The sequence below is a fragment of the Terrapene carolina genome, unplaced genomic scaffold (assembly GCF_002925995.2).
Source record: "Terrapene carolina triunguis isolate 2854851 unplaced genomic scaffold, T_m_triunguis-2.0 Scaffold66, whole genome shotgun sequence".
In the NCBI taxonomy this organism is placed as follows: domain Eukaryota; kingdom Metazoa; phylum Chordata; order Testudines; family Emydidae; genus Terrapene; species Terrapene triunguis.
Window position 1 is genome coordinate 86,586,928 of NW_020664417.1, and position 27,069 is coordinate 86,613,996.

The 27,069-nt window shown below is 41.9% G+C and overlaps 1 protein-coding gene across 1 annotated transcript in view; it reads left to right on the forward strand.

Annotated features, from left to right (window-relative positions):
• Window positions 1-25,558, forward strand: part of NELFA (negative elongation factor complex member A) — a 36,549-nt gene extending 10,991 nt beyond the window's left edge. The window contains exons 4-11 of the mRNA XM_024199042.3: window positions 384-473; window positions 6,075-6,205; window positions 7,168-7,237; window positions 12,920-13,008; window positions 13,740-13,851; window positions 17,664-17,917; window positions 19,887-19,986; window positions 21,894-25,558. Of these exons, the coding sequence (XP_024054810.1) occupies window positions 384-473; window positions 6,075-6,205; window positions 7,168-7,237; window positions 12,920-13,008; window positions 13,740-13,851; window positions 17,664-17,917; window positions 19,887-19,986; window positions 21,894-22,078 (1,031 nt within the window). The 3' untranslated portion in view covers window positions 22,079-25,558. The remainder of the gene's footprint in view (window positions 1-383; window positions 474-6,074; window positions 6,206-7,167; window positions 7,238-12,919; window positions 13,009-13,739; window positions 13,852-17,663; window positions 17,918-19,886; window positions 19,987-21,893) is intronic.
• The last annotated feature ends 1,511 nt before the right edge of the window (window positions 25,559-27,069 follow it).

A 27,069-nucleotide genomic window follows, 5' to 3' on the forward strand; every position in this document is an offset into this window, starting at 1 on the left:
TTCAATTCAATGATTCCATAGAGTTTTTAAAATCATGAAATTTTGGTGTAGACCCGTTTATAAGCCGACCCCCTGCTGTTTGATGTGTCACATTTTTACAAAAATATTCGGCTTATGAACGAGTATATACGGTAGATTGTTTATTTTTGTTACTTTGCATACTTCTGTAACTTAAAAGGATTCTGTAACAGATAATCTAATTTTTTTTTTTTTTTCCGAATAGTGCATTATGTGATTTGTCAAACATTGATGACTTGTGTCAATTAAAGATACAGTTTCCCATCTTGTACTAGATTGGGTCCTAAAAGAATTTTAGGTAGGATGTGCAGTACATTTCATTTCAAATACAAATTCTGAAATAACTAAAGCATTTCTCTTTATAGCAACAGAAACCGCACAACAGCTCAAGAAGACTGCAGGAGTGCCTTTCCATGCCAAAGGGAGGGGGCTGGTCAAAAAAATAGATACAACAAGTATGACTCATTTTATATTATTACTCGGTAGAGAATAATTTATATGTCTATACAGCTCATATGTAGGTAAAATAGTGTTTGCAAAGAATAAAATTGCAAGGTTTATATTTTTAAAAACTGGATTTCAGAGAGGAGGGAAATGAAGCTCTATGGAAACTTGAAAATAGAAAAATAATGATGCACTTTAGTGAAGTAATCTTAAATTGACTTTCACATATGGAAAGGAGAATATGTGATAAGCATAATATGGGGTAATTATTCCAGGTGAAATAGTTTGAAATTCCTGCTTGGAATTTTTTTTCTTACATGTATAGATGAGGTTATATATAAAAATAGTATATTTTATTGTAATTCTTAAAATAAGGTACAAAACTGTCAAACATAATTACCAAGAACATAAACAGTTCTGTGCATTAGGCTTTATCTGCATTTTCCCTTCTATCAAACACTGACTCGGAGAGATGCAAAGAATGCCTAACTCTTACTAAGGATATTGTAGTAATTGAGAATAGTTGTTTTCTAAATGTAAATAACTATAAATGTACCATTTTCTTGAAGCATCAGTACCTTCAATATTTTAGGGTAGCAGTAGCACCACTACAGTTAAAATTGCACTCAAAAGATTTCCATTTTAATGAGATGAAAAGAGTCTAAAAAATGTCAGTGCTCTGAGAGGATCAATTCCAAGGGTTTGTTGTAATTTCTGAACTGCTTCAATTCTCTGTATCAGTTTGTAGTGGAAAAAAAATTAAGGCCAGTTATGCCAGTTTTTGAAACTGCTATGCAACTAAACAATGTTAGTGCCTGAAGTTTTTCCTTCAGGGCCCTCCCACAGCAATCTGAAGTGTGAAAATTGGTCTGATTCTTTGCTCTGAGTAGTTTGGAAGAATATTTGTTAAAAGTTGCATTTTTTTTTAAATTAATAGTTATTTAAGCTTTAAAATGTTACTGCTTGAATGTTGACATTGATATAGTAGTACTGATCAAGGTTGACACTGGTATAAGATAAGGTATATTGGTAGCACAGAAGCTATTTGGACACAATTTGCTGAAGATACAAGTTATAATGGTAGTGTTGGAGTTATCTCAGAACAATGACAAGGGGTTTAGGATGATCTAATTTATCAGACATACTGCTTACAACCACACTACAGGGGTTCCGACCCTAATGAAGTGTGGCTCTTTGTCCCCAGGTAGAGGACAGACTACAGATAGTGGTTTGTCTACTCTAGACTTGGAGCTAATAAAGCTGTCACTTTAGCTCAAGCACTAGTGGCTCATATTTTTAGATCCAGAAGTCTCAGGTTCAATCCCCTGGATACATGTGGGGATTGAAACTCCTGTCAACCTCAGAAGTTTGTCCCAAGCTTCCCTGGCCAGAGTGTAATCCAGGCTTACAGTGTTTCTCTTTGTATCCCACTCGTCAGGCTTTTCTAGTGCGAAATAAGCCCAGGACCTCTGAATTTTAAAGCTATTGTTTGAGCTAGAGGATTAGGCCATTTGGGCAAAGGCAGGGGCAGACTCTAAAAGCTTAGTATGTGGGGTAGCCACTGTAGGAAACAGTCTTACAGGGTTAGCATTGGTTACACATTTTTTTGTAGAGGAGGTGGTTCAGGGCATTTTAAAATAGGTTATATCTTACAAGTGGTGGGGGACAAAATGGTGTCAGTATATTCTGAATCCTTGTGCCATCAGACGTGGCCTAGGGTTCAAAGTGTATTAAACAGTTTAATACTTTGGTCATACATAACAAATGTCATCACTGTCAGTCACTATTGGTCTTGCCTTGTGTGCAGGAGCTAGTCTCACCTGCAAGAGCCCCCATGCATGTGCCTTCCTCTGTCTGACTTCCTGATTCTGGCCTCTTTTTCACCAAGCCCCCGGCTTCCTCTGGCAGATTGAGAAGCTTCAGTAAACTCAGATGTGCCTGTAATCCCAGGAAGGGATGCCAGCAGGAATGTGTTGTAGGTCACTTAAGATTTTCACAAAGATACATGTTACATTTAATTTCTTGGGGGTACGTAGAGGTGTACCCCACAACCATACTACCTGCCCTCATCTCTGCTTACTATGGGTCAGTTCCCCAGCTTCACCAGCCTCTGGAAATACAATCACTGACTTCCAGGCTCCACAAGCACTGCTGTCTTTACAGGTTAACAATAGGCATAGTCCAACCCCCGAGTTCTCCACGTGTCCCCCTGGAGTGCCCAACCTCTGATCTCTGGATGCTCACAGAATTCCCAGAGCCTCTGCTCCCAAAAGAACAGTACATCTCAGCTTACCAGTTATACCTTAGATCGCAGCTCTGCTTAACACCCAGCAGTTAGATATGTTTACAGTAAAAAGAAGATATTTATTTAACGAAGAACAGATCCAAGTGATAGCAAGTAGAAATATTGGAAGCAAAGGGTTACATATAACAAAGTTCATAATATGCATTCTAGAATGTAGACTTACTTTATTGGCCAAGGGGTGTTTAAGTTTAGTTCACCCCAAAGTCTTCCCAGCATTTTTCAATGAAGCCTGGCTGTGATCCTTTTTTCATAAAGCACACATGCTGTCAGCTTACTTCCTACATGAAGGATGCAGAGTGAGTTCCTCTTTCTACAGTTCTAGTCCAAAAATCTATTGTCTTCACTTGTAAACTGGATTCCCTTTTGCTGGGTTATTTCTTCCTGTAAATCCCTTCATTACTGTTCAGCTCAGACTGTAAATGGGTATCCATTGTGAACCACACAATACTCAGTTTACATATAGCCAGACAGACAAACATCTCTTGCCTGAAAGAAATGTCTTTATCACCTTCTGGTGACCAGCTCCAATTCACAGACCTTAGGAACCTAATTTTTTCTCTCTCTCTCTCTCTCGATATAGATATAGATATATAGACTCCTTACATATTATCCATGTATACATTTCACAGTGATTATGATCACTAGGGTTACATTGCACCCTTGGCAAACTAATATGAAGACATCAGACCCAGTGAATCCCTGTATCACTTATGCACCCCTTTGCCCTCTGCCAGTTGGCACCAAGACATCCTGGGTCACACCACACAACTGCTGAGGCGGAAAGTTTAGTAAACATTTTGGGCATTTGTCACATGTTAAGTGCTGGTGTCACACACACACACACACACTTAATGTGGCCATCCACAGATTCCCAGAATACTGGGCAACCCACCACTTCTGGGAACTGCATGACCCCACCCCTGCCTGTGTGACCCTGCATTCACAATGCATGCAAGATCACGCTGGCAGGGATGGAGTGGCGCACTCTTCAAAATGGCATCCCCCATCCAGCACTAGACAAAACCATGTCCAGTTTTGTCCTAGTACTGGATGGGGGACAAACTAGCCAAAAAGAGGACTGCCTCATATAAAACCAGACAAGTGAAATCTACCAGTATGTGTAGGAGACCAAGGTAGAGAGGTGTGCTTCAGATTGGGTCACATTGAGGATGCATCCAGAGTAGGAGCATGGTAGCCAGACCTGCTGTTGGAGTGCAGACATGTACCCTGCTCCTGCAGCCACTCCTGCCTGTGTGCAACTTCCAGAAGTGCAGGTTAGGCTGTGGCATTTTTTAGGAAGCGAGTGATGGTGTAGACTCCTTCGCAGAGGATTACTCTGGCTGACAGATTATCACTGCTAAATACAGCTGGTTGTTTTTGGCATAGTTACTTTCAATAACTTTTTTCAACAAATGATAGAATGTTAGAGACAAACACCTATTCTCCTCTATGTAGCTAATGAGGCACGCTGCACCCTCTCACACCTTCAGGAACATCTATGCAGCTGGAAGCAGTTTCAGGCAATGCAGTTTCTCCATCTCTATTTCCTCTTCTACCTACAATAGATGTTTTCTGGAACTACAGTTATCTGTGCTCTTATCTGCCTTTTCTCAACCAGGCAGTTGGAAGGCAGTGAGGCTGCATTTAAAAAAAAAAAAAAAAAATATTAATGGAGATATCCTATCTCCTAGAACTGGAAGGGACCTTGAAAGGTCATCAAGTCCAGCCCCCTGCCTTCACTAGCAGGACCAAGTACTGATTTTGCCCCAGATCCCTAAGTGGCCCCCTCAAGGATTGAACTCACAACCCTGGGTTTAGCAGGCCAATGCTCAAACCACTGAGCTATCCCTCCCCCTTTGGCAGTGTCTGGTGACAGGGAGATGTAGAGACATGTTATTGTCTGCCCAAGTGCCCTCACAAGAAAAGGGAAGGTGATAGAACAGATTTCTGCATAACACATGAGAACCTTCAGAACATCTGAACAGCTTCTCAAAATCATGCTTGGATCTCTGAGAGGAAAGAAGAGAAGCATCAAAATGCAATCTTATCTACCCCCATCATCAGGATCTGCAGGAGAGTCTCAAAAGCTTATGGTCAATAGCATCAAAGGTCGCTGGACAATTAAAATAAAATCTCTACATGGAAACCTGAATTCCCTCCATGCATAGAAGAAGATAATCAGCCAACAAAATGAATGGGTACACTCTGTTAAATCCAGGCCAAAAACCTGATTTGAAAGCAGGAAAGTCAAGTAGAACACCAGTTACTTTTGTCCTCTTTCTAAGAAAGGGGAAGGTTGGAGACATCAAGATGGCTTCTAACTGCTTGTTTGAGGGAAGTTGCTAACCAATACGTTGCTCCTTCCCATAGCTTAACTTTTTAATAGCTTATGAAAATTAAGCTAAGTGCTTTCCTGTTTTATTTATATATGCATCCAAAACACATCTTAAAGCATATTAAGGTTGCAAAGTCAAGGACTCAGAAGTTAGGAAATGTCCAAATTAAAGCTGCTTGTGTTAAAGCTTCATTTGGCACCCTTGCATTATGATTTAGACTTTAATTACATGATTACATACTATTATTTTCCACAGGGTCTCTGTCTCATTCAGGGAATGGGTAGTCACTCCATGTTTCTTTTATCCTCCACATTCCCTCTGTACCTCTTCTCTTATGCAATCCCATCATCACTCTCTGCTCCTATCCACCCTCATCACCAGCTGCTGCACCCCTCTGACCCTCCCCATCCTCTGGCTCCTGCAATTCCCTGTGTATTTCAACCAGAGATACACAAATAACATGGTAAATTTCATCTCAAAAGGTTAAAGCATGGTAAAGTTATAAGCAACTGAAAACTCATCATCATATCACGGAAAATGTCAGGCAGTCTTAACTATAGGAGGTGCTACCAGCTGCGCCTATAATTCACCTTGATTAAATACAGCCCTTAGCAGTAAGCAGAGCTTGATGTAGTTTGGTAGCAATATGTCTCTTTTAATAGACTGCTTTATTTAAATTCTTGTGCATGAAAAGATATCTGTATGCACCTAACTGTAATAATAATGGCTCATCCTTAAACCTTTGGGTCACAAACTCTGACCCAGTGAACTCCTTTTATTAACATTTTTTGCAGGCTAAAATAAACCTCTGAGGTGCATCTGATGTATATCTATAGTCAATTCCATCCAAGAAGCTTTTAAAGCTACAGTACAAGAAATGAGAAGTCTCTAGGAGTCCAGGTCTCATCATTCTTTTCAACTAAGTGGATGTTCATTACAACTGATGTTGCTGATTTTTTTTTTTTTCAAAGCCCCGCTCAAAGGAATACCAAAACAAGCTCCATTCAGGAGTCCCACAGCACCTAGTGTATTTAGCCCTGCTGGAAACAGAACCCCTATACCTCCTTCAAGAACACCTCTGCGCAAAGAAAGAGGAGTGAAGGTAGGTAATAGCCTTTTTAAATACTCTTGCATTTTCCCATTAGTCCCCAACCTCTAATCAAAAGTGAACTATAGTTTGCTGACATGGGTTATAGAGCAGTTAATATTTTTTTGTTAGTTTCCAAAGTATTTCATCAGGTACTACAAATCAAGTACTACTCTTTTTTTAAAAAGGAAAAATCAAATGCACAATTACAAAATGTGGAATAACTGGCTAGGTTGCAGTACTGCTGAAAAGGATCTATCTGGTGGTTGTAGTGGATCACAAATTGAATATAAGCTGACAAAGTGATGCAGTTGCAAAAAAGGCTAATATTCTGGGGTGTATTAACAGGAATGTTCTAGATAAGACACAGGAGGTAATTGTCTTGCTGTGCTCAACACTGGTGAGATCTCAGCTGCAGTATCATGTCCACTTCTGGGCGGCAAACTTTAGGGAACATGTGGCTAAATTGGAGAGAGTCCACAACAAAAATGATAAAAGGTTTAGAAAGCCTGATCGATGATGAAAGGTTAAAAAAACTGGGCAAGTTTAGTCTTGAGAAAAGAAGACGGGGGGTGGGAGAGAGGGGATCCGATAAGTTTCCAAATATGTTAAGGGCTGCTTTAAAGAAGACAGTGATTAATTGTTCTCCATGTCTACTGAAAGTAGGACAAGAAGTAATGGGCTTAATCTGCAGCAAAGAAGATTTAGATTAGATATTAGAAAGAACATTCCAACTGTAAGGATAGTTTAGCTCTGGAATACTCTTCAAAAGGAGGCTGTGGAATTGAAGGTTTTTAAGAACAGGTTAGACAAACACCCTTTAGAAGTGGTTTAGGTATACTTGGTCCTGCCTTGACAAAGGGGACTAGACTTGATGACCTCTCAAGGTCCCTTCCAGCCCTGCATTTCTGTGATTCTATGAAATACCTTTTGTAAGGCATTTCAATTCAATAATAATTTTTTTTTTTTTTGGGTAGCTACTAGATATCTCAGAGTTGGATATGGTTGGTGCTGGTCGTGAAGCAAAGAGAAGAAGAAAGACTTTAGGTTGGTACAGCATGTCTGTAAGGTGTATAAATGTTAATAATCGAAACTACCTTGAGAACAAGATCCAGATATATCCTATCAATTTCATTTTCTTAAATCCAACTTTTAATTAAAACTAACATCAACTCAGATGGGTTTAAACTTGAGGGGAGGTTCCTCCCTTTGAAAAAATGGCTACTAACCTTCCATAACTGTTCTTTGAGATGTGTTGTTCATGTCCATTCCAAAGAAGATGACTCCCAAGCCATGGCGCAGGTGGAAGATTTGGAGTTTATTGGCATGCTGATTGTTAATACTGCTTGGCTGAAACCCACATCATCTCTAGCCTGTTGGGTGATGGCGTAATGGGATGCAAAATAGTGAATTGACGACCACATTGCAGCTCTACAGATGTCCTGATTAGGAACTGGAGCTACAGACACCACCGAAGATGCTTGAGCCCTCATAGAATGCGCCGTCAGGGCAGGAGAAGCAGGGCCCTTTGCCAGGTCGTAGCATGTGTGGATATGTGATGATAAAATTCTCTGGGCCAAGACTAGAAGGCCTTTCGTTCTGTCTGCAATGGCTACAGAAAGCCAAGTAGATTTTTTTTTTTTTTTTTTTTAAATGATTTAGTCTTTCTGCGTAGGCTAGTGCACGTCTGACCTCCAGTGAGTGGAGTCTCTGTTCTATCCGAAGCTGCATGCCAACAGGGAGGAAGACCAGTAGGAAGATATCCTGGTTACTATGGAATTGTGAGACCACCTTTAGAAGGAAGCCGGATGTGGCTGCAATTGAACCGTGTCCTTGAAGACTAGACTGTATAAGGTGGTTCCAAAGTAAGGATTCAGATCTCCAACACCCTCTGGCAGAAATAACGGCCCCCAGGAAGGCCACCTTCTAGGATAGATAGAGCAGAGATCACATTGCCAGCGGTTCAAATGGAGGAACTGTTAGCCTTGCTAACACCAAGTTGAGGTCCCAGGGAGGGAGTGGCTGCCATATCTGGGGGTATAACCTCTCCAGGCCCTTAAGAAAATGACTCCAATTAGAGTTTGAGAAAACAGAATGACCATTCACCCATGGGTGAAGAGCCGAGATCGCAGCTAGATGGACCCTAATAGATGACACGGTTAGGCCTTGTTGTTTCAAGTGGAGTAAGTAATCGAAAATGAAAAGTGGTGTTGATTGTGCATGTGAAACACACTTCTGCATAGACCAGTTCAAGAATCTTTTGCACTTCGGCAGGTAAGTGGCTCTAATGGACAGTTTTCTGCTCTTTTAAAGCACCTCACAAACCAGCTCAGAGCATGCTAGCTCTGTGGGGTTCAGCCACGGAACTTCCAGACCGTGAGATGAAGGGACTTGATGTTCGTATGATGTAGATGGCTGTGGTCCTGGGATATTGGGTCTGGAAATGGAGGCAGGAGGATTGGCGTTTCCACCGAGAGGTGTAGTAGGGTGGTGAACCAGTGCTGATATAGCCATGCCAGGGCTATTAGATGCGTCTTGTCCCTTCTAACCTTCAGCAAGACCTTGTGAATGAGAGGGATGGGAGGGAATGCGTAGAAGTGATGGTCCGTCCCCGGGAGGAGAAAAGTGTCTGAGTGACCCAGGAAGGAGCAGAACTGAAGACATTTTTTGTTATGCTTTGTCACGAGCAGATCTATCTGGGGAGTCCCCCACTTCTGAAAGATGCCTTTCATGACATCTGGACAGATGGACCACTCGTGATGGTTGGAAAAGGATCTGCTGACAGGCTAGGCAAATCGCCCTGAGCTCCTGATGTTGATGTGTAGCAAGAGCTCTTCCAGAGGCCCTGAGTCCTGAGGGTCCCAAAGTGAGCTCCCAAGCCCGTTGCTGACATGTCTGTGACGACAGACATTGATGGTTGGGGTCTCAAGAATGGGACTTGGTTTGTCTAACCACCAAAGAAAGGAGGCGATCGCTGATGAGGGAAGTGTGATGACCATGTCCAGGTATACCATGCCTGAAAGGGTCTGAACTGTAGTCTTGCATGCATCACCACATAGGTTCATGATGCCACATGGCCCAGGAGCTTTAGGCAGTCTCGTGCCATGGTAATGGGGTGGTTTCTGAAGCTTTCTATGAGCACCCCTATTGCTTGGAACCGGGCTTCCAGGACGAAGGCTCTGGCATGGACCAAACTGAGAATCGCCCTGATGAATTCTGTCTTTTGAATTGAAGAGAAAATAGACTTCTGTATATTTATTAACAGACCTAACTCCTAGAAAGTTGACTGTGTTATACATGTCTCTATCTGGGCCTTGCTCCGACCTCTGATCAACCAGCTGTTGAGATAAGGGTAGACCTGAACCCCATCTCCTCAGGAAGGCTGCCATGCACTTTGTGAACACCCAGAGGGCTGCTGACATGCCAGATGGGAGCACGGCAAATTGGTAGTACACATGATTCACAATAAATCCAAGGAACCTTCTGTGTCTCTGAAAGATTGAAATATGAAAATAAGCATCCTTCAAATCGAGGGCAGCATACCAGTTCCCTGAATACAGGGAGGGAATGATGAATGTCTTTTATGCTAGAAGTTGCTCGTGAGAAGGGTCCCTAAAGAGAGACGGGGGTGGGGTGCGAAAGAGGGGAACAACTGAATTGAAGGGTGTATCCCAGTGTTATTGTGTGTAGCACCCAGTGATCTGAGGTAATACGGGCCCACTCCTGATAGAAGTGGGATAACTGGTCCACAAAAATTGGGGAAATCTGATCTACATGTTGTCCCCGAGTGTCCCCTCAAAAGGTCTGCCACCCCGCCGATTTGTCTTGGGGGGCAGGCATGGAAGCAGATGAGGACTGGGGTAGAGGTCTTCTCTTGTAGCCCCCGCTCCTCCTCTTAATATAGTCCTGTCGGGACTGGGGCGGGAAGAAGTGAGCAGCTCTTTGGGGCTTTTAGTGGTCCTAGAAAGGGCTGGTGTATGTAGCCCTAGGGACGTCAGGGTGGCTCTTGAGATCTTGAGGCTGTGCAATTTGGTGTCTGTTTGCTCTGAGAAGAATGACATACTCTCAAAAGGGAGGTCCTGTAAGGTCTGCTACACCCCATCGGATAGACCCGAGGATTGAAGCCAAGAGCCTCTCCTCATAACTACTGTCGAAGCCATTGATCAGGCTGCAGAATCTACCGTGTCCAAGGCTGCCTGTAGAGATGCCCTTGCCACAGATTTTCCCTCCTCAACTAGGGCTCTGAATTCACTTCTGCTCCCTATAATCATCATTATACAGGAGGGTGCTATGCTTGTTCCCACCACTGCCTCGTCAAGGGAGAAGGAAGAGGAGGCCTGTACAGGCAAGGAGCACTGTTCCTCATTCTCAGCACTGGCTGGGTCTCGCAGTGCTGGGTCTTGATATTTAGCACCGGGCTCAGTACTGGAACATGGTTCCTGTTCTGAGGGATGTGGTGGGGGTGCTCCAGACTCTGAAACAACGGAGTAGGATCTCCTGGACTATGACCCCTGGACTGGTGGAAAGGCCCAGGCATTCCAGAACAATCACTGTAATGACATTTGCCACTGCGCTGGTGGCTAGGCCGCTGGTGGAATGACCTGGCCCATTGACCTGGGTAACGCTGGCTGGAGCAGTGCTGGCTCCTGCAGGAGACATACAACTCTGCCTCTGAGTCAGACTCCGAGGACTCCCTTCCAGGTGACCAGGATGGAGCATTGCTGACCAGTGCCAGTGAGCGGTGCTGGAAGGGAGGATACTGGTGCTGTGCCATCATGGCCGGTTTTCCCTTTTGATGGCCGCGGTGCCGTGGGAGCTCTTGTCTCTGGTGCCGCCACTGACAGCTCCCGTACGGCAGGGGATGGCGGTGCCGGGAGCGATAATACCTCCCTCACAGCCTCAAACACCTCTGATGTGGATGGCATCAACAGAGTAGTTGGGCTCCGATGGACCCTCCACCACGAGAGAGCCAAAGGTGTCGGACTCAATGGTGCCCTTTCCAGGGCTGGAGTCAACAGTACTAGCAAATTGCTGGCATCTTAGAGCAGCCTGGCATGGGTCACAGTCTGCCAGTGTCTCTGTGTCTCATGGATCTTGGGGTTGGGAATCGCCCCCGTCTTCTTCTGCTTCTTTCTCAGCACCGGCGATGGAGAGCGGTGCCGAGAGTCCCTTAGAGGAGCGATCTTCTTTGTCACCAGGGATGAGTGGTGCCAGGAGTCCTGGAAAGCAGAAGAAACATCCTTTCTAGGCGCCAGAGAAGCAGAATGGCGCTGCATCTCTCTAAGAGAAGCCGGGATGCTTCTTATTGAGGCCAAAGTACTCGGTTCTGAGTCGAAGTGCTCGGCTCCAAGGGAGGATGAAGTGCCGCCACCATGAGGAAGAATTTAAGTCTGATGTCCTTTTCTCTCTTAGTGTGGGGCCTGAACCCTTTACAGATTCTGCAATGCTCCTGCATGTAGGTGTCCCCCAGACATCTGAGGCAGCTGGAACGGGGGGTCACTAACAGGCATAGGCTCGTGGCACGACGCACAAGGCTTAAACCCTGGAGACCAAGGCATGCCCTGGTGCTTGGGGGGTAGGTAACCCTGCTAGGCAGGGTACAGTAATCTAAATAACTGAAACTTTACCACTACAAATAATTATGTACGATGGAAGAACAAAATCCACTGAGAGGGGTACTTGTGGGGAAATGCAAGAACGAGCTGAAGTTCCAGCAACTGTCACAGGTGGTAAAAAAGATCGGTAGAACCCTTTATAGCGGCGCTATGAGCACACAACTCCAGGGGGCACCGAAGCCAACCTGACGGATACTACTGAGGGAAAAACTTTCCAGTGGCTGTGCTCGGGGTGAGCACACACCTACTTTGGAATGGACATGGGCAAGCACTTGAAGAATTAAAGGTAGCCATGTTTGTTTTTGAATTCCACTAATTAAAATGCCATGTGCCCTTGAAATATGTTGAGAGGGTTGAACTAACTATCTGTGCCCCTGTGAACATATAAACATCTCAACAAAGATGAATGACATTAGCTTTTCCTTTTGTGTTGCAGTTAAAAAAAAGTTCTGAAATATTTTTGTGTATTCTATAGTTATTGCATAACTAAGTGAAATTTTTAAAGGCTTAATTTTGAATCATTATCTATATGATATAAAGGGTCTTCAAGATTTATGTTGAATGATCTTAAAAGAATGAAAAAACATGTTAAGCATTATTTAATAATCATCCTGAATGAAAAGACTGGGCTACTTAAACACATGCAGAAAACAAATTAGGTGGCAAGTTTTTCCTGGAACACTTTCTTTATTTTGCAATTTGCTAAATGAAAACAAATCTCAATTCATTTTTGTAAGATACAAAACAAGTTAAATACATTTTTATGAATGAAATCACAATTGTAATAAGTGTGATGGATAGCTGTGCTTGGTTTCTCTGAAGCTGGCCTGTTCTGTCTGATTTGCTCAGATTCCGTATCTTGGTGAAATGTAAATTTTGTGGTTAATTTAAGCATCAGCTTGATTATGAAACCATTTGGATATTTTATATGAAAAACGTTGATTTTACCAGCATTGTAACACATGGTTGGTTTTTTTTGTTTTGTTTTTGTTTTTTTTTAAGTAATTTTTGTCAATTTTCTTTTAATCTTTTTTACATGGATCACTCTAAAAAAAATTTAGTTCGGGAATTAGGAAAGTTAACTTGAACTAACTCCATCTTTTCTATCCAATAGATACAGAAGTGGTGGAAAAACAAGCCAAAGAGGAAACAGTAGTGGAAAATGCAACTCCAGATTATGCTGCTGGCCTTGTGTCTACCCAGGTAGGACTTTAAGTTGCAGTGAAATTGTGCTGCATAATGCTGGGATATTTTATTCTAAAGGCTAGTTCTGTATCACCTTTAAAGCTTACCTCTAAGTGAATAATTATTTTGTAATGATTCCACAAAATATTGTTCTATTCTTGATGTCTTTTGCTAACTATATACAATGCAGAATGAACACTTAAATGTGTTCTAGGAAAACTAGTGAGAGCTTTTAGGGTCGATCTTCTCTTCTGAGGGTTAGAAGGGGATGCGAGGAGTTTGTGGAAGCCGAAAGGTGGATTATCATTGCAAGCTGCTAATTCTGTATAAACTTGGAATGACTGACAACATCTCAGGGAGTTTCTGGTGTTCTACAACTTATCTGCACAGGGAAATTATACCAGTAAAAGGTAGGCTGTGAATTCAAACTGCACTAGTTACACCAGCATAAGTCCCTGTGTGGACACTGTTATACCAGAATAAGAGTGCCTTTTTCCAGTTTAGTTATATTGCGTTGGAAGCCATTTAAGATAAGGCGCTCTTATTCTGGAGGAGTTCTTGATATATAATTATAGCAGTTAACTATAATTGGAAAAATCTCCCATGTAGATAAATTCTTAAGCAAGTGCCAAAAAAGAAAGCGCTAATGGAAAAATGACAAAGTTGACATTGTATGTAAAAGGTCAGAATTTCCATGCAGCCATGTTATATATGGCTGCAAAACTGCAAAACCATTTACTGTTTTACAGAAACTTGGCCCTCTGAACAATGAGTCTGCACTACCGTCTACAAGCTATTTGCCTGCAACCCCCAGCGTGGTTCCATCTTCCTCCTATATCCCAAGCTCCGAAGTGCAGCCAGGTAAAATAATCATTTTTGCTACTGGCACTTTATTAATACGTTGGTTCTCATATATATTTTCACTGCCATTCATTTGTAATTACAAATGCAGGACACAATCCTTCAACCCTCCCTGGTGTAAGTATTCTCACTGACTTCAACAGGACTATTTGTGTAAGGGTTGCAGGAGAAGGCTTGTAGTTTTTAGTAACAAAAGACACATCATTTACATTATTTTTAAAAGAAAATTCTTACTTTAAAAGTAGCTATGAAATCACTTTTAATTATAGATCTGACTAAGGCTAAGGTACTCTTATCCCCTTAAATGGTTCGTTTGCTTGGTCTTTTTATAGGCAATCTGATTGTAAGCCATTAGCAATGTACATTAGTCCAAAGATTGCCTTGTGGCCTGGGTGTGTGAAAGAGAGAGAGGTACTTTCTCAAGTGCTAAACAATAATTGTATAAATTATTAAAGGCTTACTACTTTAACACATGGTGTTCAATCACAACCTATCTTTCTGTCCACCCTCTCACCTTTTTCCTTTGCGTTTTTATGAAGGTCTATTAGGTACAGTTGAGTGCTTAAATTTTTCAAAAATCAAATTACATTCAATAATAGAAAATAGGGAAGGATTAAAATAAGTGCAGAATTAGCCATGGGATCAAAAGGTTTAACACTCCCCCTCCCTCCCATACGCACAACGGAGCAAGGACTTGTCATCATACAGGTCTGTAAGATATCTATTGCACCTAAATAATAGTGATTCGTTAACAAAGCACTTTGGGATACATTCACAGTTAACAAAGAACTGACATTTCAATTATATGCAACATTCTTTACCCTGGTGCCTGTGTACAGATTCCTACCGTAGCAATGTTTACTTTTCAGTTCAGGAACTTTGGCACAGTGGTCACTGCAGACGGGCACATGTAGAATTTACACAAGCTTGGCTCAGAAACAGAGTTCCAAATTTCTCAGAAGCCCTGTATAAATCTCTCTGGCTGCAGCTTGGGAGCTCTGGAAAGTACATGGCCTGAAGCATCAGCAGTGTCAGCTGCTAGTGTTGTTTTCTGTATTAGCGCTGTATCTAACTGCAGAAAAAACATCACGTGAAGTGCTGAGCCTTGCTAGTTGCATTTTATTTTTCCTTTCTAACTATTCCTTTTGGATCATGTGTGATATCTGTATTTTGTAGCCAGGGAGTTTAACGTGGTCTTGTTTAATTAAAGTACATATAATGAAGACCAAATATTTTGGTTTACTATCATTGGAAGTTGCATAGATCTCTCTCTTTCAAGAATCTTTAAATGTCTTAGACTGTCAATGTCCTTGTCAGATAGGTATTTTCTGTTTTACAGATGGAGAAAATGAGATACAGAGGTTAAGTGACTTGCCTGGGGTCACATGAGTTAATGCCAGAGCCAGGGATAGAACTAAGAGATCCTAATTCCCAGTATTGTGCTTTCATTGGCAGAAAAGACTACCTCTCACTCTGTAATTAATACAAACCTCCCTCCTACTTTTATAGAATAAACATAAAAGCTTGCCAAAGGTTGTGTTTTCCAGGTGCCATGTCCATTAGCTTTAGTAAGTTACATGTTCCTGGAGTTTTTAATAATATATCCTTATTTAAATGAATAAAGTATAATCCATTTTAGAATTACAGGGCCCCAAATTATGTGCCCCCTAGCAATTCTTATCAACCACTTTGTTCATGCAGTTCATAGTTAATCCTGTAATTCCTTGTGGGTGGAAAAATTGGCTCCTAAAACTGGATGCACAGTTTACAAATTGGGCCACAGTAAACTGTATCAAAAACACAAGTTATACCAGATTAAATGTCTTAAAGTGAAAAGTAGAGAACAATATGAACATTGAATTCTGGGGGCTTATTCAAATATACAGTCTCAATTATGCATATATTTTCTATTTCTTCATACCAACTGTCCATGAAATAAATAGGCAACCTATTTTTAGAGTGACCCTCAAATTTACAACGGGTGTGTACCCCATTCACCATTTGATTAACCCCTTCCACCTTTACCTATGCTTCAGTTGATCTAAAAGTCCTTGAAAACCTTAGATTTATAATATTGTTTGTCTTACTTTTTGTCCTTTTCCCTCTTAATTTGTGGTGACCGTATCTCTTTATTTCATATACCACTTATGGCTTTGAATGCCCTCTCTGGTTTTCACGGTCAAGGTTAAGAACCTCTTTCTTTAAATATTTTGTTTCATCGTTGTGGCAGGAAATATTTTAAATTGGTCAGTGCCATACTTCACATATTCAGGATCTAATTGCTTTATAGTTTGACCTGTTTTTTATGTAATAAAACAAACTGTGCATCTTGCATCACTCTGGCTATTAACAACCTGCAAGAGGAAAGCTGTTAATGTGGTGTCTTGCTGAAATCCCAACTCATGCACTTACATTCTGCCAATTTTTTCTCCCCCTTTTGATCTCCCCATGCCCCGCCCCCCCAGTCTAGTTTCAATTGAATAAGGTCATATTCGTCACTTCCTGCCCTAAATTGTTTATAATGATTCTAAGCTTTGTTAAATAGTAGAAGCATTTTCAATAGCCCCTAAGTCACTTAGGAGTCAGTGGGACTTAGGGGCTTTTGAAAATTTTACCCAGCTTCTTTGTTTAAGCCAAGAGTAAGCTGCATGTCATGGTAAGCTAAGTGATTCATAGATAGGTACAGTGTATAAAACCTTGTGGGAATCTTCAAATGACAAGATTATAACTTGATAAATTGTAGAATCTGTGACTGGCTGTGGCTGATATCATTGTCTGGGATTTTCCACTAAAATGTTTTGAGTTCAAACTGGATTTGAAATAGTTACTGTGTGTGGTTTTGGGGTTTAATTGTACTAGTTGCTTATCCGCTTTGGGAGAGAAGGGAGAGTTCATCTGTCATTCCAAGAGTAGGCCTCTCCAATAACCCTTTCCTTTTCAGTGGTCCTCTAAACCAGTGCTTCTCAAAGTCAGGCCGCCGCTTGTGCAGGGAAAGCCTCTGGCAGTCCAGGCCGGTTTGTTTACCGGCCGCGTCTGCAGGTTCAACCGATCGCGGCTCCCACTGGCCGCGGTTCGCCGCTCCAGGCCAACGGGGGCTGCGGGAAGCGGCGCGGGTACTGGCCGCCCTTCCCGCAGCCCCCGTTGGCCTGGAGCGGCGAACGGCGGCCAGTGGGAGCCGCGATCGGCCGGTAAACAAACCGGCCCGGACCGACAGGGGCTTTCACTGCACAAGTGGTGGACCAGCTTTGAGAAGCACTGCTCTAAACAACAAGTGATCCAGGGACTGGATTTTAATTCTATAATTCCTGTTGCTTAGCCTGTTTTTCAATCTGTCTTCTCAATATTCACTGACTGGCTGAGACTGGGAATTAATTCTGACTTCCTTTGAGAAGTTGCTTCTAATTTTTAGTTTGGATAATGAAACGTTTCTCTAATCTCAGCTCCTGCATAATAGGTCTTCCTACAATAATTGTGCTATTCTTATAATTATGGAGTAGAAACTCAAAAATTTATAAAGCAGACTCCATTAAATACAAATTTGACTGCTAAATATAGTGCAACGCAGATTTGCCAGTTGGAAGTCCCTGAACTGTCTCCCATTATTGCTAAAGGGAATGCAGTGGAAAGAGAGAGAGAGAATGTAGTTTTTCAAGTGTAATCTATAAATGGCTCATTTAATCACATCACTAAAACGTGGCTCTCTGGAACTCTTGTCTGTCTGTATCTAGGTACTTTTAAAGGGCACTGAAGTATCTGAGACCCTTATCCAATTGCAGGTGTGTTTTTTTTAATTGTTATGTTTGTTCATGCAGCTGGATCTGTGCGAGAGGCCATACAGACTAACAGGCAACCCGAAGAGCCTACAGCTCCAAACACTACTCCTCTTCCTGCTCAGTTCAAACAACGAACACCCATGTATAACAGTAACTCAAATCCAGCTGCAGCCACACCTACTTCACCCCTAACACCTACTACGCCTCCTGCCATTTCCCCTGCCGCACAACCTCCACAAGTAGCCCCCCAAACTCCGCAGCAGCCACCACCCAAGAAAAGCCTTTCTCTCACGGTAAGTAATAATGTATCTGTAGATGAAAAGCAGTTTTCATTCAGGATCACAATCTTTACTATTAACCTCAGTAGTATATTAATTCTTCTTTGATGGGTTGGCAAATGCTGGGTTTTGGCATTCAGGAGGCTGTGGAAAGTACATCTTTTAACCAAAGAAAATAGAAGTGCTCTGCCATCTAGTTAACGTTGCTATTGGATGTTTTCATGTGTCTTGTGATTTCTATCTGTGCAAACATAATGGTTCAGTAGGGTAGATTTCTTTACCCGATTTCCTTGTTTTTTAGGTTTAAAAAACAACAAGAAAACTTGTCATTTGTGTTTCATAACAGTATATGGTCCCAGTGAGGAGGTTACAGTCACACATTGAGACAAATGGGGTGAGGGATGGGGGTGTGTTTCCACCATCACTGGTACTCATGTTTGTCTGAAGAGGACTTATAATATAAACTGACACAGATGGCAGTGACTGTACAGTGGAAGAAGATAGCAATTGATCGTCCTAAAGTGAAAGTTTTGAATGGTCAGATATTGTAAAATGCAGGAAATGTCAGACACTCAAATTGCTGGACTACATCTCTTTTCTGATGCTGATTAAGGTCACGATCCTGTAAACTCTAATGCACATGCCTGAAGTTAAGTACATGAGTAGTCCCAGGTCATAGGGTTCTAAGGTCAGAAGGCACCATCAGATCCCTAGTCTGACATCCTGTATGTCACAGACCACCAACACCATCCAGCAGCTGCACGCTAAACCCAACAACTAAACTTAGACCAAAGTATTACAGCCTACAAGGGGACTAGACTATTATGTGCCACAGGCAGAATGGGAGGGACTGAGGTGCATCAATACCCAAGGCCCCTGCAATGGAAGGGAAATGGTTTAAGTGAGAGAGACCCAGATAATCTGGGCAAGTGACGTTTCATGCTGCAGAGGAATGCCAGACAGAGAGACACATTCTCTCTCTAACCTGGGGGGAAATTCCTTCTTGACCCCACATATGGCAATCAGTTAGACCCTCAGCAAGAACCGGCCAGCTAAGCATGTGAGAGGGGAAAATGTTCAGTACCACCTCAGAGCACAGGCCTGCCCCCATCCAGTGTCCCACTTCCAGCTGTGGCCCTCTCTGATGCTTCGGAGGTAGGAGATCAAACAAAACCGAGTATATTGGGGGTCGGGAGCTGGAATTCCTTCCTGAACCCTGCAGGTGAGTGGCTGAAGCCCTCAAACATGAGCTTTTAGGTCTTCAGTGTTAAGTTAAGCATGTGCATAAGTGTTGGAAGAATCATGGCCTTAAGAAAGGGTTGTGTGACCTTTTTATTTTTTATTTTTTCCCCCTTCTTTTCAATGATTTTGCTATATTAAGTCTCTTTAAAAAAATCTCTTTAATGGAAGCTGTCCCAGCAGCAGCCCCCTGGCCTGCCAGTCTGGGTAGGAAGAATCTGTAACGTCACAAAAGGGATGGAAGAAGCAGATGCTCCTGAACATCCTCAGTGATTTTTTTTTTTTCATTCACATACAATTAACACTTTGTTCCCTTGCCACCTCTGCACACACACAAGTCAGCGAAGCGGACTCTTCCCTCTCCATATAAAAAAGAAATTCTTCAACACATGGGGTTTTTTCCCCTTAAAAAACTTTTACAGCAGAAGCAGCTGAAGTTTGAAATGTGTTGGTGTAGTCCTTAAGGAAAAGTGGAGCGGAGGTGTCCCTGGGAAGTCTGTGCTCTGTCACGAAAAGTGACTGCCTTAAAATTGTGTGAAAATGGGGCTTATAATGTGAACTCTTTTGCAACCTCAACGTGTGCCACTATGTGCCTGTTATGAAAAGGAATGAGTGGACTTATTTTCTGTAAGACTAATGATCACCATGTAGCCTGTGTCTTATCTTTGGATGTTGAATGTAACTTACTGTGTTCTTCAATAGCACTTTCTCCACTGAAATCTACACTTGCTTTAATATGTTGCAGAGGGAGCAAATGTATGCCGCACAGGAAATGTTCAAGACTGCAAACAAAGTTACCAGGCCAGAAAAGGCTCTTATCCTTGGATTCATGGCAGGATCCAGAGGCATGTATTACAACTAGCGTTATTTTGAGGACCAGTAGATGCTATGAAGCACCACTAAAATGTAAACATGTGCTGCTTTAGTGATAATCTGGGCAGGATCTTATTTTATGGCTTAAATGTAAAAATTGGGAGGAGCAGGGAAAGAGTCTGTTCTAAAGGTATGGAGTGCCTCACTGCGCTTTCTTGCAACAGCTGAACTATTCAGTTGCCCCTACAACAATGCATGGCATGGCTGTGTCAACATACCAGCTGAAGTCTAAAGTCTTATGAGTGGTGGTTGGAGGGGTGCTGACATCTGACTGCTCTGACAAACTGTATTTTTGTAGTTATAAAATGTGCCCTTCAGGACATGCACATACTTCAGTAAATAACACATAACCATAATACCATTGCTCGTACACAAGCATGTGGTGGACCTCAGGGGGCACCCACCCCTACAGACCAAACTAGTCCACACTCTCGTCAGGTGAAAATACTTGTGAATAGGCCTTGCGCTGTGCTCGGCAGGTCAGTGAGAGTGGGTGCTGTCAGACCAGGATGAGGAGGGAGCTCAAGAGTACAGAGCCTCTTCACCAATTCTTTAATGTTTTAAATGTAGCAAATATTGACTCAAGCACATCAGGTGACCTCAAATGCTATGATAAATCTCAGGGAGAGCAGGCCTGGTCCTAAGATATACAGGGCTTTATAAACCAAAAGTTAACACCTTGGATAGTACCCAGAGGAGAATTCAATGCCACTGCAGTTCTTGAGAACTGATGCAGTTGTCCGTGAGCTAACTTCACCTCCTGCACCAGGTGTAACTTCTGTCGTAGTACATAAGGCTCTCATCCCCATAGTGTGAGCATTCTGAAGCGTAGCCCATGTAGAATGCATTACAGTAATCCTGTCTCAAGATGACAAAGGTATGAAATACTGCAGTGAGGCCTGGATTTGAAAGAAAGTCTTGTGCACCTTGCCAGGCACAGGGGAGGAAAGGTGCTCTTGGCCCTAGACTGCTCCTGGGATTCCAGGAACAAGAAGCTCCCTGTGGACCAAACTGAAGAAGTACAAACCTACCACTAATGTTTCTTAAGAGATTCAGTAACAACTGCAGACCAAATCAAGTTTAGAATCCGCCAACTCACGTAGAGTGCGTCAGTTGTACAAAATGGCATTCGTTTGTAGAGCACCTCCAAACTGAGCTTCATGGACAATTTTTGCAATGCTGGAGTTATTGTATATCTATAATAGGATGCAAACTATTTGGAGATGTATATTCTTTAGTGATACCTGACCTTTACAATGGAGTTGGTTAAGTGGCTGCAAACGACATGACCATATTTCTTAGCTTCTATCTGTATTCTCTCCAATTCATGGCATAAATGTAACATGTAATATTCTTCCTACTGGTAGTACTGCAGTGTTGGTTTGAGAGAGGTTTTCACTGAAGCAATGTTCATCCCATCGTCCAAAACAAATGAAATCTGTTAAGACTTGCAGCAAACTGTGTGTTAGCACTATAATAATTTACTTAGTTTTCTAAAACTTAAAGCTGAACTGACATTAAGCTCCCAAAGATCTCTTCATTAAGCCAAATCATTACCTGCAGAAATAAGAAGGACACACTGAAAGTTTGCAAACATTGTTCCCCCCGCCAGTTACCTTGCTACGTCCTTAGTTTGGTCCCTCGGGGTTCAGTTCCCTTTGTTACACTTCATGAACTCAAACCATGATCTGTGAAAGCATGTGGCTTCCTGCTTTGTTCCAGGTGCTAGTGATACTGTAGCTCGTCAGGTTTTTGGTTTCCTCCTCCCTCTGGCCCTGGCAGATCCAAAGCTTTTCCTTACCCTTTAATTTTGCTAACAGGCTGTGTTGAAATATGTCTTAACTTGCAGTTTGACTATTTTTTATTCTCATCTCCACAGAGAATCCTTGCCAAGAGCAAGGCGACATCATTCAGATTAAACTTAGCGAGCATACAGAAGTTTTACCAAAGGCCGATGGCACTGGGAGCACCACCATGTTAGTTGACACAGTCTTCGAAATGAACTATGCTACGGGCCAGTGGACCAGACTCAAGAAGTACAAACCTATAACTAATGTTTCCTAAGAGATTCAGTAACAACAAACTGCGGACCAAACCAAGACTAGAATCAGCCAGCTCCTGTAGAGTGCGTCAGTTGTACAAAATGGCATTCATGTGTAGGTTTCTTATTCCCTTCCAGAAGACAAGTTGTGGCTATCCAAACTAACTGGGCTCAGGTGAATGCAGTATGAAGATACTGTCAAACTGACAGATTTTTTTTTTTTTTAAGGTGGCGGAAAAGTTAACATTTGTTCTGTGATTCAAGGTGCCAGAAATTGAGATCACAGCTGAAAATTTGCTTTTCACTTTGAGAGCATTTCAGTTCCAAGCACTGAGGAAAGGACAATTACAGAATCACAGTTTACCACTAAGCAAGGGCACAGATTTTATTGCAGAAATATTTACTTGGACTACATGGGTTCCATCTACATATGGACACTTGCACCACCACAGGTATTTGCAGTTATTCCTGCAATTTAATTGCAGTAAATCTAACTACTGTGAGTGGTAGATGTCTAATGGCACCCACTGTGTGTTTAGCTTGTCTTTTCCAGGGTCATAGGGTGGGTTTGAGAAGCTTTGTTAATCTTGCTGTATTGCGAATATTAATGCCCAGCACGAGTTAATCTGTAATCAATTGAGATGGAGGGGAACTGAATATCTTAACCTTTTATGCAGCAAAATTTATAATTTCCTTTAGTGTCAAACTTAAGATTGCCAAAAAAAATTCCCGCCTTGCTTATGGGCTGCTTAGGGATCATAGCTCTTTGCTACCACGTGAGGTGCACAGTGGAGATTAATCTCTGGCTCTTGTACAGCAGGCCTCCTGGGCAACATACCTTTCTCTTGTTTTGTGCTTACATGCCTCTCAAAAGCAGTTGAGTGTTACTGCAGTCTTAAGAGTGGCTCTTCCAGCCACAAAGTGAGTTACTGTCACATCTGTGAATGTGGAAGGTTAGCGAGACTGCCTTTATGGCAAATTCCGGATTTTTTTTTTTTTCTCCCCCTTTTCTTCTTCAGTGCAAGTTTCACTAAGCAGCCACTGGGCACTTGATGATCAAGGCCTGGGCTACACACAGTTTTTGTACTGGCACAACTGTTGGGTGTGACTTTCTTGAAAACTGATCTAGTTATACCAGTACAACCTCTAGCATGAATGCGGTTATACCAGCATAAAGGGGTCTTGTGCTTGTATAGCTTATTCCCTTTCCCATACAGGAATAGCTATACCATACATGCACACGTACCAATAGAATTGTACCAAACTAGGAGGATTGTACCACTTTAACTGAACTGGTACAGTTAAAGCAGTACAGCTTGTGTGTAGACCAGGCGTAAGTAGTGACTTCAGAATTTGGCCCTTAATGGAGACTTGCGTTAAATGTTCATGTTTAAATTTCTTTCAGCCAATCTCATGTGTGGGGTTGCACTTGCCTGGGAAAGCGATGCTGGGGAGGGAGAAGTACAAAGATAAGGCACATAGCATTGTGTGAGACTGACGTGGGGCCTTGTGATGACTCAGGGTTGGTCTTAAAAGGGAATGTTAATCTGTGACTTTTAGGCCAACGCAAGATCTTTTTCTAAGATAAAAGCAAATATCCCCTAAGTGATACATCCATGTGCTGACACGGCCTATAGATACCGTCATTTAGATTTTTATTTTTATATTGGGCATTTTATTTTCAGATTATCCAGCTATGTGCCTATCAGAACAGGGCGAGCATTAATGAGGAAATGTATTTACAACATTTTATTGTGATTTGATCAAAAGTATGTATATTTGCTCCAACAAAATTAAGGTCCAGAATATCCTAAATTAACTCTTCTAACACTTAGTGGTTGAGTTGTACTGTTGGTACCTGCATGGAACTTCCATTATCATGAAGGAGTTGTGTGCATATATCAGTGAGAGAATGGGCCTCCTCAGCATAACTGTCACTCTGGAAAGTGCCCTCTACTTAATTACTCCATTTCTGCAGCGAGGTAGACTATTTTCCAACTGATACAAATCAGCCAAACAAGCAACAGGAACAAGTTAAGATGAGTGTTTTAGTTTTTAGAATGAATTCACTATAAGGTGCATTCACAATGGTTATAACTTCTTTGACTTAATACATTACAAGTGAAGGGCTAAAGTCAGAGTATGAAAGAAGTATTTGTCTTTTTAAAAATGTGTAAGGAATAAATTGCATTCCTTTTCAATCTCGTTTGCTTTCAGGTTTTAAAATAGTCCATGTGATAACTAGTTTTCTATAAACTAAACCAGTGTGACACTTCTGTCTTAACTGCTACTGCTTTAATACATTTTGTCTTCTGCTAATTAGAAATCTAATCAGAAATTAGATGAGGGGTTTGTTTTGTTTTATAAGAATCCGTGTTTAGAGGACTGGACACCTCAGGGGATGTGCACTCCCATCCCAAGCTACTGGTTCAAAACTCAGCCCCGTTTGGTAGTGATCAGAAGCTGTCATTTGATGGCTCTTCAATTTACATGAGATGAGTTGGGGTTCTCAGTCCAGTGTCTAGTGGACATACGTCCACATCCCCAAAATTCAGCTATCAGCAGCAAGGACGAGGACTGCATGGGCAAGGAGATGCCCCCTCTCTCTAAGTAGTCCCTCCAGAACTCAGTTGAAGCATTAGAATGAAGCAGGATGGGGGAAACTTACGCTGCTGCTACCTGCTCTGTACTTACTGTATTGATGGACAGACTTCACTCTCCAAGCCTATTCAGCTAAGACTAGTCATATGCACTAAACCAATTAGTTTTTAAATAATAATAAAATATTTTAAATTCATTCTCACTAGAACTGAGACAGTTTAACATTGCTAAAATAATTAGCAGTCTTATTTTTAAATACAAAAGCTTCTTTCTCTTGGCTGGATCTAGCCCTAAGGACTGCAAATTTATTTCAACTAGCTCTGTGTATCTAGTGTCCTTTTAAAAAACAAAAAATGAAATGACAGTAGCCATTTAAATGTTTTTAGAATCATTACACTGCTGAGAAACTAAACTACATGGAGAGCCCTGCATCATGGCTTGGAAACACTGAACCAGTACTTTGAGAAGAGTACAGCTAGTGCCAGACAGCTCAGGAAACAGCAAAGCAAGCACTTGAATTCCTGTATATTACTTAATCTTTATTTTACAAAGCAAATCTGACTCCTTGAGCTTGATATTCTTTGTCTTAACTTTTCAGTCATTTAGATGCTAGGTAGATTTTGTACATGAGGCTCAGCAGTGCATTGCAAAGCTAAACAAAACCCAAGTTAACTCTAGAATAATGTGCTGAAGCCCCCACTAACTAGGCGTGGGAGGGGCGCACATTGTTCAGGGCTAACGTTCTTAAAATCAGTTTTCTTGTTTCCCTTTACTGTAGCCCAACATTCTAGGCCCTAGTCTGTGAGCCAGAACTTCACATGTGCATTGTGGGGCAGCTTCAGCAAACGAATGCCCTGGGGAATTTTACGCTGGGAGCAAGAAGGAGACCTCTTGTTTTGTTTTTTTTTAAGGTTGTGAAAGCCCCCCCCAGCCTGGTTACTGAGGGGCCACTCAGAATTAGTTTCTCTTATTTAGGATTCTAAGGTGAAGTATAGGATAGAAACAGGTAACATGGCTCCTTTCTCTTCCCCTAGCTTTCATCTCTTCTGAGGTGAGGAAACACCTTTTCCTGACAAAGCATTCTCTAGTAATTCCCATCCAATCCCCCCAAAACACTGCCCAGTTCTTAGGATGACTAACTCTGTAGTTCTGGATCAGTGTCCTAAGGGTTCTCAGTTTTTATTTGTAGGTTTGCTATATTAACCTTTCAGTCAAATAAAATAGGATGCTGGATGTGACGGGGAAAATCTTCTTTGGAGTAGTTAATAAAATAGGCCCATGTGAAGTTGCTAATTTCCCCCACTTAATCACATCTAAGTGCAGACCACTTACATAGAAAGAAGCAGCTTGATACTTTGACATTGTAGAGCTTGAGGTTGGCTCGCACTTTCATAGCAAGATCTGACTAGAAAAAAGACTGGAAAATGTTAAGCCAGAGCCCACTGGGAATCTGGTGCCTTTAACAAGAAATGTCATTTTGTAAAATGTTACATCTATTCTATAGCATAGCCCATATGTTTTCTATTGTTTTTTGTACAGTTGTAAATTCAAGATCTTCTGTCTTCGGGTACGTATTTTCAGTGTACTACAGTCTGTATAATAAAAGTTTAGATTTTCTAAAGAAACTGTAAGGTCAGTTTTTACAATTTACAATGGCATATTTCTACATGTTGAGCTAATAGTGTGTAGTAGCTGCCTGACAAAGTGATCTTGTATCACGGTGGATATATATAGCCCAGCTTTAAAATAAACTCTCTGGATTATTTATACTACTTTATGTAGTTACATTCTTTAAAGTTAGTTCAGGTCAACTTTACTATATAGAACTCCATGCAGGATAGGTTGCAGTTGTTAAGATGACACTTGTGCCTAGTTTGGGTCACTGCTTGTTAATGAGATTTGACAGTAGTGAATCCTGTTGTTAATCTTTGTGTCTCAATCATGACCATTCTCTGAAGAGCCATGTGGGACTGATATGAAAATATTTCAGACTCCTAGGACTGGAAGGGACCTCAAGAGGTCATCTAGTCCAGTCCCCTGCATTCATGGCAGGACTAAGTATCATCTAAACCATTTCTGTCAGGTGTTTGTCTAACCTGTTCTTAAAACATGATGACTTCAAAACAGCTGTACCCCTCCTTGTGCTCAGGAGGCTCAATTTTAATACACTGCCCTCTTTGTACAGCTTACTGCAGACTAGCTGTACCAGCATCTTCAGAATGACCAGTATGTTTGCTCCCTGATCTGAGTAGCAGAGACGTTCTGCTCACCCTGCATCTTAACATCAGCTGCGAGTGACTCCGTGGGCACTGTTACTGTTTCACATTCTAAATGATGTGGCTCCTTTTTAACTGTCGTCTAGGTTCTTAAATCAGCACCAACCACTTTGCCCTGACTGGTGCTGTATCAGATG